We start from the raw sequence: 12,763 nt of genomic DNA on the forward strand, positions 1-12,763 counted from the left end.
CCCTATGTTTCAGTTTTTCAAAAATGATCATCAGCGTATTATCAGATATCACGCGAGAAAAATGGAAAAAGGGAATCGCTTACAGCTGGGTGAGGAGGAGTGACACCTAGCAGCTCATCTTTGACAAGATCTTGTTTTCTCTGCCGGCTTGAGAATAACAAGCTCCTGATTTCTCTGTGTTTGAACCCAGACGAGAAACGACGCATTCTATATTCTTGCCGTTATTATATGCCCTTGTCACCAACTCGCCTAGCATTGATTAGCCCTTCTTCTCCTTCCTTTTCCTTCCTGCTACTTACCGAAGTCGAATTCGATTCAGATTAGCGATATAGAAAAGAAAATCTTCTGAACGTGAGACATAGGGCGAGTTCTCTGCGATGGAGTCATAATCCTCTTGGATTTCGGCTTTCTGCCGATTTTTGTTTTCTAATTTATATTCCCAAAAGACACCCGTCTCCGCACTTTGCATTGAAATAAGCTAAAGCCGCTTCTCTTGTTTTTGAAACAGCTACCAACAAAAAGAGGAACACCCAACAAGCAAGACCAACAAGTGAAAAGAGTTAGATTAGTCCTGTCACAAAAATCTATGAATTTGGATGAATAAAAAGTCTTCTGTTATTATAGTACTGGGAGTGGAATAAAGACAAATAAGCACTTTTCAAACTTAATGCCTGTCTGTGCTTCATTGTCATTCATTTACTGAACGAGTATCTTCGATATGTCAATGTCTGCACTCAAAAAGTATATGACATATTTGTCAAAGCTCAGCTTTATTGGATATTAAGGTCTAATTTCATTGGCTCGCCCAGCCTCGTACGTACTATTCCTGCCCGAATTTGCCCAAACTTAATTTGCTGCCAGTCGGATGAATGAAGTCCTTTTACGCTGTCTCTCTTTTTCCATTATTATCATATTTTCAACGTCTAATGCCTCGACGAAGCTACAATGACGGAAGTGTCGTCGCCACTTTCACTGAGGACAACAGATCAACACAAAAAGCAAAATACATGTCACCACGATCGACGCGATTAGCTTCGCATGACAAAACTCGAGTAGCTTATTTTCACGATGAAGGTGTTGGCAACTATCATTATGGCGTACGTATTTTCCAATCAATGTTGCTTGCTACTGAAAAAGTCCATTTCACAATAAAAAATTTATGCGACGATCTCACTGTTTATCTGTGTGAATTTAATTAGGAACGACATCCAATGAAACCTCACCGATTAACGCTCACAAATCATCTCGTGCTCAATTACGGTTTACATAAGAAAATGGAGATTTTTCAGCCTAGACGAGCGACGGATTCAGAGATTCTAGAATTCCACGCAGAGGACTATGTTGACTTTTTAAAACGGTATTTAACGAAAAAAGAAGACAAGCAAAAAAAAAAGAGGAAGAAGACTTAAATATCTATTTGAATACACAGGGTCACACCAGACAACGCTGAAGAATTCGAACAAGTATTTTCCAGATTCAACGTAGGCGACGATTGTCCTGTGTTTCCCGGCATTTACGAATTCTGTCAACGATACGCAGGCGCAACCATTGAAGCATCGCGAAAACTGATTGCAAACGGTGCCGACATTTGTATCAATTGGTCAGGCGGTCTACATCACGCGAAAAAATGCGAAGCGAGCGGATTTTGCTACGTAAACGATATTGTGCTCGGCATCCTTGACTTATTACGCCATTTCCCTCGCGTCCTCTACATTGACATTGATATTCATCATGGTGACGGTGTGCAGGAAGCATTTTATTCGACTGATCGTGTCATGACTGTCAGTTTCCATAAATACAACGGCGACTTCTTTCCTGGAACAGGACATATTGACGAGATTGGATCGAACCTGGGAAAATATTACTCTCTCAATGTACCGTTGCGCGACGGTATTGACGATGTGGCCTATATCTGGCTATTTAAAGAAGTGATTGACTCAGTAATTGGCACATTCCAACCATCAGCGATCGTATTACAATGCGGCGCAGACTCTCTTGGATGTGATCGTCTCGGCTGTTTCAATCTAAGTATTGAAGCACATGGCAAATGCGTACAGATCGTTAAAGGATTCAAAATTCCACTACTGGTTGTCGGCGGTGGTGGGTACACGGTTCGAAACGTCGCGCGATGCTGGACATACGAGACGTCAATTCTGGTGGATACACAATTATCAAACGATTTACCACCAAATGAATACATTGATTTCTTCAAGCCGGATTATCAGCTCCACCCACATTTGTCAGGTCGTGTAGAGAATCAGAACGATCGTCAGTATTTGATGAAGGTGCGTGAACGTGTTATGGAACAATTGCGGTATTTGGACGCGGCACCAAGTATACAGATGCAAGAAGTCCCACCGGATATCCAAGGTTTCTTGGATGGTGATGCAGAGCTACGAGACGCAGAAGACGACTCTGAGATTGGCAAGGAGCAGCGTCGCCGAAGGGAAGTGATGGCAGAAGCAGAATGGTATGAAGGCGATGACGATAACGAAGGCGAGGCCGTGGATTCTGTTTGGGCTAAAGACTTGTAAATGTAACTAATTATACTATATACATATATCACCTCATAACTTATATTTTCACTTTAAAATATTGTACATGTTGCGCTTTTATTTTTATTTTTCTTCATTTCGTTGTTTAAACGACACATATACAAAAAAATAATCGGTATAATTATATCGCTTTGTTGAATTTACACAACGGTCAAAACTGGACCAAGTCGCGTTCGACGGAAAGGCTGGGGATAGGTGGAGATGGAGTGGATAGTGGCATTGCGGTGGTAGTAGGAGCAGAGGATGCTAGTGATTTGTAGTGACGATTGTCCGTGCCATGGTCAATTGTTTTTATAAATGGATGGTTATCATTGACGAGATTGCCGTATATTTCGATTAAGCAGTAAGCGTCGCTCGCTGCATACGTTGCTTGGTCGACCGTCAACGGCCGCTGTTCCCAGTTACTGAGTTGCTGTTTTTTGTTCATAGAGACGCCTAAAAATGTCGAAACCACACCTGCCAGACCGCCAGGGATTGGCTCGCCATGCTTGGTCCGCAAGGACTTGAAATCAACAAGGTTTGCAGTGTACCAATCCGATGCCGTGGGCATACACTCCTTTAAAAGCGAGAAATCGCCGTTAAAGTCATAGGCGAGCTTGATGATCTGTTTTTCTTCGAAAAGCATACGCAAAACGAGGTCCATGTCTTGCAACAAAGCAATGTTCATTGGATGTAGTGCCTTGGCGATATCCACAAGGTATACGACACCGCGATCAGACGCAATTTGCATCAGTGCAGTTTTGATAGTACCCGACCGGGCAAACTGTGGCACCCATTCTGTATCCAATCCGCATATACGCGTCTGCGCAAGCGTTGCTTTGAGTTGCATCACTTTATGATGGTTGTCTACCATCACCGGACGGACTTGATTGGGCAATTGGTAGTAAATGGGGTTTGCAACAGGCGAGCGTCGTGGTGAGCCGTGGTAGCGTGAGGACGGCACTTCGCCCTTGAGCATGCCGACAGATCGATCGCCAAGCGGCAAACCGTTATACTCTACGAGAAATTGATGTTGGCCAAAAACATGTGCAAAATGGGTCGCAGCAACAGCGTCGTTCATGTCGACAAACTCTTTAATGGCGAGCTTGACAACTGCAGGATCATCCCTAATGATCAACTCGATCAGACCGTTATAGTTTGAGCTAGCGGCAATCGACATGTCACACTCGTCATGTTGTTGGGCTGCACGTTGTTTGATGAGATAGCGCAGAGCGGCGTATTTTTGTGAGAGCCAGATGAAGTAGTGTTCGGTGTCGTCAATGTTTAATTCCTGCATTATCCTTGTTGCACAAGATGTCAAGTCTTTTTGAATGCGTCGTTCTCGAAGTCGGGGTAATGGCGGTGCTGACTTTTCATCGTCCGGAATTGATGCCAAATATTCTATAGTCATAATACCACGCTCTATGAGCAACATATGTAATTCTCCAAGGATAAAAAGAAGCCCTACTTACCTGTAGGCACAATATCCAAATTCCCAGCGAACGTGTAGCGAAGCTGGATGTTGATGTATTCCAATAAAAGTTTCTGGAGTGTTGCATTACCGCTTGTAAATACCGGCAAAATATTGCCTTGGTTAGCTGCAAACAATTTGGCAGCAAACTTGTCGATCGGGAAGGCTTCAAACAGGTTGAGTTTGCGGATGCATGATATGGCCTCGTTATAGTGACCGTCACGCATCAACAGGTTACACATCTTGACACCGTCGTCTTCAAGGTCGCAATCACGCCCAACCAGCTCTCGGAGCTTGAATACGTCCATGGCATAATAGACAAGAATGGGTGTAGGGATCCTATCCAGAAGTCTGACACAGGCTTCTTGGTGTTCGCGGGTCATTGCATATCGCGCAGCTGCTTCAGGTGGAATATCAAGTAGCTCGGCTAAACTGATCGTCGCAACACCGTCTCCGAGATCACTGTCATCACTGTCCGAATCATCGTCATCGTCATCGTCATCCTCGTCTTCTTCTTCGTCGTCGACATCACCATCTTCATCTTCGCTGTAGTCGTTTGTATTCAGCAAATTGGCTTCGTCGTCAGCATCGTCGTCGTCATCAAACAATATCAAGTTGGGCTCTTCTGCAAACGAAATGAGATCCTTCTCCTGCAGCTTTTTGGGCACCTTGTATTTCATGGGTGGTGTATGAATAAATGTGTCAAATGCACGGCATAAAGCTTGGACCAGATATCGTTGGAATTTCAATGTTCGACCTTCCCCTGGGTTCTGCTTACAGTACACAGCAAGATCATAGATCAATTGCTAAAAAAAAAGAATGTGAATAAACAATGAATTATAATGTTTCCATAGATACCCTTCCTACCCACGTCAAAATCCGAGATTTGCGCGTCCACCACTTCTACATATATGTTCTTCTCACCAAAACAAAAGCGCCAGGGTCAGGACATTCTTGTAGACATTCACTAAGGCGAACATCGATTGTCAACTTGCTCGTTTCAATTTCACGGATCCGTAAATAGGTTTCGGCACTCTTGTACGTTTCAACAAGTTTTTGAATGAAACTAGGGCTATCTGCCGTTTGACAGAATTGTTCAAGATCCTGGGGTGTAATATAAGCTGCTTGGTCTTGTGCTTTTTGAGTACTGGATTTGGGTAAATTAGCTTTTATGGTTCGAATCGTTGCATCCGAAACGGCCAGGCGTTTGGCGGTTGGTGTGGCAGTTCTGGAGATATTGATGGTTGAAGTGCTGCTACTGCTGGTTGTGGAGGTGGAAATGCTGGCGGTGCTAGTGGCAAAGATGGCAGACGACGTAGTTGTGGGTATGTGGTTGTAGTTACTATTGCTACGAAAAAAAGACGTCGTGGTCGTCTTAGTCTTTGATTTAGCTGGTTCAATTACTGTCGATGTGACCCATTCATCTTCAGATGAATCCGATCCATTTCCGCTCATCGTTGTGCGGAATCGGCGCAAGTGCACATCCGTAGTGAAATAAGGAAAAGAGGGCAAACGGTGAAGGAAAAACAAAGAATTGAAATTTTCTAGTTTTGGTGCACCCTCCCACCATGCTTCCCGCACGAGTTTCTTTCGTTACCAGCAGTAGCAGTAAGTCAGCTTATGACTCTCGGTGCCAAATGTCTGTACGTAAGATATCAATGAAGTCATATGTCACTGTCTTTTGCTGCATTAAAAGAACAAATGAAGGAAAACGAAGAGTTGTATGTAAAATACTGGTCATTATTTAAAAAGTTAAAGGGTGGGGGTGGGGAAGAAGAATGAGAGCGTGTTATGATGATGGTAGGGAGGGAGGGTATTTTTCTATCTATCGCCGATTCTCGCCTTTATACTGCTCATCAAATCGTGTTGCTAAGCGCTGGAAGAATCGCGTCGAGATACTGGGCATATCGGTCGTGCCTCTTGAGGCAGCAAACCTCGTACCACGGGTGATAAAACTAGTCGGCCCTAAACTATTGTCAGATCCGAATCCACCAAATCCAGTCAGGAAGCTCGCCGGTCGAAGCGTTGTCTGTGGTAAAGGAGCGGTCGTTGCTGTTGCTGTTGCTGTTGACGATGATGAAGATGATGAAGAAGAAGAGGTTGCTGTTGTGGAAGATTCTTGATGATGATGGGTTTGATGATGATGGGTGCTTTGATCGTCGTGCTGTATTTGATACGACGAGAATGATAATGATGGTGGCTGTAGGTGATGACTTTGCTTTGTGGTGGTGGTGGTATTAGAAGAGGAGGTAGTCGAACTACTTGTACTGACGCTCATTAAACCATCAGCTGATCGTTCGGATAACAGATATTTCAGTCCTTCCTGCGTCTTTTTCTTATCGGAGCTGATGGATTCATGGGTGATGATCCGGTGTCGAATCTCGTTGCGTAGGTTGAGGTTACGCTCAATTTCTTTCTGCATCTCCTGACGGAACTCCACCGAAAAGACAGTGCCTTTGGTGATCTCTGTCTCTTTGCCACCATCCCAGTAAGATGACACAGATCCTTCGGCTCCGCCGTTGCTGAGGGTATCATCGTCAGACAGTCGTGGCTCGCTCAAGCCATGAATGGTATCTTGCGCTTGCTCCAGTAATGCGGCGTATTTCTTGGCTTGGGCGACCATGACCGCTAACTGTTCTTCTGATTCAACTTGTTGTGTTTCGAGATCGGCTATCCTTGCACGTAACTGGTCATTTTCTTTGACAACCTAATACGTTATGCATGATGTGCATAAATCAGCCTTTAGTTTATGGCCTGTTTTTTTTTGTTATTCTGTGCCTCCGTTTCTGTTCATCTGATGAGGGGAAAAATGAAACGAACCCGTGTTAAATCCGCTTGGATATTTCGTACGAGATGGGAGGTATTTGAACTTGATTGCTTTTGTGAAGCCAAGGCCCGTTCTAGCAGTGCTTGCAAGTTGGCATTCATTTCACGAGTAGTGGCGAGTTTATGTTCAACTTCAGCTGTATGATGAAAAAGAGAATTGTCAGTTTACGTGAAAGCCTTCATGTTATTGTGCTCAAAAACGACAACAAAAGCTATTGTCTAACCTATGCGTTTGGCATACATGCTCACCCTTGCACGTGAATCAACCTATATAACCGTTCCGGATTTGTTTTGTAAATATTATATCCAATTTTTCGTATGATCCGGTATTTTTTTCCTTCTCATTTTCGTTATTAGTCAATTTAACTTGCCATTTCTGAGGCCATATCATTAAGCTGAGCCGATAGTCCATCCATTTCTCGTCGAAACTTTGTCAATTCTCGACGCGCCTGGTCTAGTTCCTGAGTTAAATATATCCGTTCGTCAGCGGCGTCCGTAAAGTCATGATGGGGCTGGTAGTGCTGGTCGTTATGATGGTCGTGATGGTGAAGGTGGTGATGGTTGTCATGGTGGTGATATGTATAGTTGTCGTCAGGGGGTGGAGAAGTCGTTGAATCGCGTGCGTGTGTTAAATCGTTATGATGGTTATGGTGGTTGGAGGAAGCGTGTGTTTTTGTGAACTCTTGCCGTAATAAATCATTTTCTTGTTCTAATTGAGCCAACTGTAAAGATGTTGTTCACGAAAGTCAGTGTGTTCCGTTTTTTGTTAGAAGGGAGGATAATTTAAAAGTAGAAAGTGTGTTACCTTTATTTTGATGGCTTCATTGGTTTCTGAAATTACAAGGCCTAATCGTGCTGCCACATCTAAATCGTTTGCTATACTCGCTCGTTCTCGTTCCTTCTCTATGAGTAAGCGCCTTAACGTTTCAATGTCGTCTACAGCGTTGACTTGTTTGACAAATGACGGCTTGTCTAAGTTTGTTATTGATAATAACAATAAAAGAGGGAGTTTTTGTTGTTGTTGTTGTTGTGTTGGCAAGTCAAGAAAACAAAAAACAGGTTGTTGCTCTCCGGTTAATAAACGATCTCTATGTCTCTATCGAGGACCAGTGGCAGCATGCGTTACCTTCTGGCATGGTCCCGAGGCGAGCAAGACACGGCTCTAACTGTTGGTGCTGTGTTGTGGAATAAGTCATACCAGGTCCTGCATTAAGACACAAGATAAAAAAATAATGGCAGGATCGATCACGTTAGAAGGTCTGATCATACAACCGAATTTTTTTTTTGCTTGTCCTACCGTGGAAAATAAAAAGAATGGAAAGGTTAATCAGTGATATGTGGCAAGCAAGCTTAATTGGATATCTGAAAAGAAAAAAAAAAAAAAGAGAGAGAGAGAGAGAGAGAGAGAGAGACAGGAAGGGGATCTCCAGTTCCCAGTAAAAATGACATACTAGCTCCCTTCTTTAACCTCTTTTTCTTTTCGTGCGTGGGTGTAACACACACCCCTTTCTTTTTACAGTTTTGCCAGCAGTATATGCATATGCTACTGTGCATTCTATATTCGGGGGGTGGGGTTGGGGACGAGAGAGAAGGGACCAAACTCACCTTTTCTTTCTTTCGTACAGTCATATCATACAAGTCTGCCGCTGCATGCAGATGAGAATCTAAGTGCAAATTCGAGCATCAAAAACACAATGAGAATGAGTATATTTTGAATGAACGAAAGAAACAAGGCCATGGTTCGTTCTGTAACCTGCAAGCTTCCAGCGCTTTTTCTTTTGCTCTCAAGAAAATACAGTAGACTGGCAAACTTGCGAACTTGACAGCCAGGTACTACACAGTAGCTGAAAATGAAGCTCAAATCATACGGACGAGAAGTTATGTATACCTGCTATTTCAGGAAATAGTACCTCCTTTAATACGTGTTGCCCTTATTCGTTTCTATACAGCCCCAAATCAAGCTCTTGCTATGGGACACATAATATTGCTATGGAACTATGTTAAAGAACACATCATATAGCTGCTTAATAGCAATAGCGCAACTCGTCACCAGAAATCATGTCCTGACTCGCCATTTAGGTATATGCAATCGACGACTTCATACCGCACATTAAAGATTATGCCTGATTCAACAATACTCTTGCACTTTGTACAGAAAACGTGGTATAGGTTGGCTCAAAATGACCCAATAGATAACGTGCTCTTTTATCTTTAAAATGATGAGGATGAGCATACAGTCTTGATGTGGAATGGGATATACTTTCTGATATGATAAATAACATGGAAGAAGAGGTAGGTACCTTGATTTAATCATAAACTCTAAGCTTTGCAATGCTTCCTCGCGTATATATCTGATGGGTGATGAGCGTGCCTCTTCACACATGGATCCCTGCCTGTGCTAGCGTACTCTGATAAAATGCATACGGTTCCATTGGATGGCGTTTCACACTAAATTGGGGAGAGCGAGTCCATTAGCGGCATTTAGCTTTAGATGTCTACCGCTGTTCGTCACTGTGCCTCCTTCCAAGATCGTACTGCCGCTTATCTTCAAACCTCTGGAAATATAGACCCATATTTTCGTTTCAATTACCTTCAAGTTCACAATCTGACTTCTTTGCTCCTCGGAAAATTGTTTGCGTTTGATCATCGATGTAGTAGTAGTAGTAGTAGTAGTAGTAGTAGTAGTAGAAATAGTTCTGGCATTGTCGTCATCAAGTGTTGTGTAAGGAAGGGGTTCCTGGCCTGTTTCCGAGCAGGCGAAAATTCGGAATAGTGGCCTATTTACGCATCATCTTGATTTAGCAAACCTTAACAAACAGCAATAGAAGAATGGTTATTACCGCTCGACATTTCCGCATCACCCAATTTGCAAGTGTTCGCTAGCTCAAGAAAGTGTCAGAGGTCTCCGCCTGCTCGGAAAATTAACACTGAAAAAAACTACTACTATGTATAAAAACGCGTAAAAAAAAACAAATGATTTTGTTACCGTTATAAATTAAAGAGGTGATAGAAGCATTTTTATGTGTGGAAGTGCTCCTTGGTAGTACGTGAAATAAGAACGTCGTCCACGAGAATGTTTAGGGTTCAGGAACGGCGAATGATTGAGTAATAGACTCGCATCATAAAGCTTTAGAAGGCATCTAATTAATCACACTAATACATGATTTGAAGCCTTTCACATCGAAACACTATCCGCAGAAGCTCAATAAGAATAATGGACAAATGTAGCGATCTTGTACCAGAATTAAGTGTATTCTGGTCTAAACGGAAACCGCAGTTATAGCAACTGCGACTCTACGAATATGACGACGGCCAGAAAGTTACCTGTAATCATTTAACTTACGAATAAGCTAAGACTGGAGTGTTAGTTTTGCTTTGAGCAACGACACGAATGACAACGAGCCTGATCTAGTAGCACGACAATAGTGCTTGTCATAATTGTGGTTGGTTATATAAGCAGCAGCAACATATACAAAAATGACTCACAGCCCACCAAACCCCCAATCTGTGGTTGTACAGTTCCAGTCTATCCACCCCACACACAATACAACAACTCCCCCAAACTTCCCTTTTATAACTCGGACATAGCCCTCTCTTCTTTCTCTCCTTTTAAACCGCAAAAGGCACCCATATACCGTGGAATATATATACATATATATAACAAAATTTAGACTTTTTACTAAAACTTTGGGAAAATGCAATGGCGCCCAATCGTCATGATGGCCGTTGGGCTGACAATGGTCTTTCTTGTCAGTCTCATTTCTGACCCGCCGTACCCACGACCTGTCCAGCTGGCATTTGACGACGATCGTTCGACAACAATACCTTTTTCCTCCATTACAGATGCGCCAGCCAATGAGGTCATTCTGACTGTGGCAGCAGCAGATGGGTTTTTATACCAAACGGCGATTTGGTTTGAGACGGCCGATACGATGAAGCATGGCATTGGTCCTTTGAAAACAGGAACCAAGGGTAAAATTTGTTGAAAAGAGTAAAGTGGGAGGGGGAAAAACATAAATTGATCTGCTAAGCTATGGGAAACTGATGCTGTGTTATGGGGTGGTTATCTATGTTAGGTGTCATTGAACAACGAAGAAAACCGATAGATACATTATACAGTAACCAGACGGCGCCTTTAGATGATGACAACGGTAATATCTACATCATGGAGAGCGATAAAGATGTACTTAATGAGTTTAGTTTGTATTCTAGAATGGGCAATACTGTTTCAACACGAGCTTCAGGGTCCAATTTCCAAGATCTCGCGCGCGCCGCCACCACAGCGAGAATTACAATTCGCTGTTATGTACCATAAACTTAATAATGAAGATCCACAACATATAATTCGTGTATATTACTTGCCGTCATCGTCATCATCGTCGTCGCCAGGAGCGAATGATATGATGCGCTATAAAGATCTGGTCATGCCAGGAACCACGTGGATCAAGACGTTTACGTTGGAACACGACTCGATACTCTATTCGAGGTTAATTTCTGCTTTCTTTCTCTCGACTCTTCATTTGTATGGAAAAAAGAATTAGTTGACCTGATACTTTCCTGCTTGTTACAGAGATCCAGATTGGTATACGTTCCGTATTGCACATTTACCCTCAGATTTGACATCCTCACCACACCCCGTATCAATATCGATGAACAACATACAAACCGGCCCACCTATACATAGTAAGAAGAAAGAGACACACGCTCTTGAGTTGGGAATATAGAGTGTTTAATCTAACTGTATTAGAGTACTACCAACCCAGGAACACCGAACTGCACGATGTGATGCTAGCAAGATTGTACTCTCCAGAGTAAGTTAAAAAGAAAACTAGCTTTTTTTTCCAAATGTCACTAATCAATGATGACCCACTGATAACCCAGACAAGATACCTATCGCGTGCTTTCGTTGGATGTACACAAGACCCGCCTACGATACTGGATCAACGTTACGATCGCAGACAGTCTGAGCGACGATTCATGGGTACGGCGTGATCACGACGGCTTTCCACAACCCGTGTATAGCGGCGAGTCACTGCAATATATGGCTTTTGTCGACGGCACGTCGCATTTGCACCAAGATCGAGTAGAAGTGAAAATGCCGTCGTTACCATTTACGCGTTCATCCAACGGCCAAACACTGACAGCGAGCTATATAGGCCACAAGTTTTTGACGCTCGATTTCACGAATCGAACGCATCTGCTGCAGTACAACGAAGAAGAATCACAATTTCTGTATCGCGATCTAAAGGATCCAACGTTGTTTCTTCCAGAATACTTTTTCTGGACTGACTACGAACTGGAGTTATTGTCGGACTATGATGATATTGCGGGTATGCACGTCAATGAAGCAAGCACGATACTGGCTATTTGGACGGATTCGAATACGGTTTATATATATCGACGGAACGCGTCGCCTCACAATCGCGTGGTGCCACTGGGCTGGTCACTGCGTATGGTGATCAAAGATTTGAAGGCAGCAGTAAGGATCTACTATCTGTGAACGGGTTTTTCGAAAAGATTTTAACTGTTTTTGCGAACAACAGCGCGTGGGAACGATTGCATTTTGGGAAAGGCAGGAAAAGAACTATATGGGTATGTGTGTCTGTTATTATGCAATGGCGTGTTTTGTATGTGGTAGTTTAACTCTCTAGACATGGTATGTTCTTTAAGTGATAGGGCTCAAGAACCAAAAAGTGCGGTCCTATTTGATTGACGAATCTGAACAAGCTGAAAAGCCGGGCTTTTGGCACTTTTTAATAGAGCGGTGGAACATGTTGACTGCCATGTCGGTAGTAATAGCAGTGTTTGTATTTAATGAATCACACAGACCTTCGGTTTGAAAGATAGGGGGTAACAATAAATACTAATGATAATACCGATGTTTTTATACATTATATTATTTCGGGACGCAAAAGAAGAGAAGAAATGATAT

At 42.9% G+C, this 12,763-nt stretch overlaps 5 protein-coding genes across 5 annotated transcripts; 2 read left to right on the top strand and 3 right to left on the bottom strand.

Moving 5' to 3' along the window:
* Window positions 1-824: 824 nt before the first annotated feature.
* Window positions 825-2,670, top strand: BDB00DRAFT_831104 (uncharacterized protein). Its single transcript, XM_053124092.1, has 3 exons — window positions 825-1,097; window positions 1,200-1,357; window positions 1,430-2,670. Exons 1-3 carry the CDS (start codon window positions 870-872, stop codon window positions 2,532-2,534), a joined length of 1,491 nt encoding a protein of 496 aa, XP_052978164.1. The 5' UTR covers window positions 825-869; the 3' UTR covers window positions 2,535-2,670.
* On the bottom strand, window positions 2,671-4,491 carry BDB00DRAFT_831106 (ribonuclease H-like domain-containing protein). Its single transcript, XM_053124093.1, has 2 exons — window positions 4,007-4,491; window positions 2,671-3,935 (listed from the first exon to the last, which is right to left on the bottom strand). The coding sequence occupies exons 1-2, from the start codon at window positions 4,386-4,388 to the stop codon at window positions 2,707-2,709; spliced, it is 1,611 nt and encodes a 536-aa protein (XP_052978165.1). The 5' UTR covers window positions 4,389-4,491; the 3' UTR covers window positions 2,671-2,706.
* Window positions 4,492-4,766: 275 nt separating this feature from the next.
* On the bottom strand, window positions 4,767-5,545 carry BDB00DRAFT_469601 (uncharacterized protein). The gene is made up of 2 exons (XM_053117494.1): window positions 4,873-5,545; window positions 4,767-4,811 (listed from the first exon to the last, which is right to left on the bottom strand). Exon 1 carries the CDS (start codon window positions 5,458-5,460, stop codon window positions 4,909-4,911), a length of 552 nt encoding a protein of 183 aa, XP_052978166.1. The 5' UTR covers window positions 5,461-5,545; the 3' UTR covers window positions 4,767-4,811; window positions 4,873-4,908.
* A 134-nt stretch (window positions 5,546-5,679) lies between these two features.
* On the bottom strand, window positions 5,680-8,209 carry BDB00DRAFT_831112 (uncharacterized protein). The gene is made up of 6 exons (XM_053124094.1): window positions 7,958-8,209; window positions 7,637-7,803; window positions 7,203-7,553; window positions 7,056-7,098; window positions 6,826-6,968; window positions 5,680-6,712 (listed from the first exon to the last, which is right to left on the bottom strand). The coding sequence occupies exons 1-6, from the start codon at window positions 8,025-8,027 to the stop codon at window positions 5,831-5,833; spliced, it is 1,656 nt and encodes a 551-aa protein (XP_052978167.1). The 5' UTR covers window positions 8,028-8,209; the 3' UTR covers window positions 5,680-5,830.
* A 3,025-nt stretch (window positions 8,210-11,234) lies between these two features.
* On the top strand, window positions 11,235-12,671 carry BDB00DRAFT_766356 (uncharacterized protein; the record flags this gene model as incomplete). Its single annotated transcript, XM_053119589.1, has 7 exons — window positions 11,235-11,317; window positions 11,402-11,514; window positions 11,579-11,642; window positions 11,713-11,743; window positions 12,134-12,310; window positions 12,375-12,423; window positions 12,502-12,671. 7 exons carry the CDS (start codon window positions 11,235-11,237, stop codon window positions 12,669-12,671), a joined length of 687 nt encoding a protein of 228 aa, XP_052978168.1.
* Between the last annotated feature and the right edge of the window lie 92 nt (window positions 12,672-12,763).

Source organism: Zychaea mexicana, assembly GCF_025766255.1.
Source record: "Zychaea mexicana strain RSA 1403 chromosome Unknown BDB00scaffold_53, whole genome shotgun sequence".
Lineage (NCBI taxonomy): Eukaryota > Fungi > Mucoromycota > Mucoromycetes > Mucorales > Lichtheimiaceae > Zychaea > Zychaea mexicana.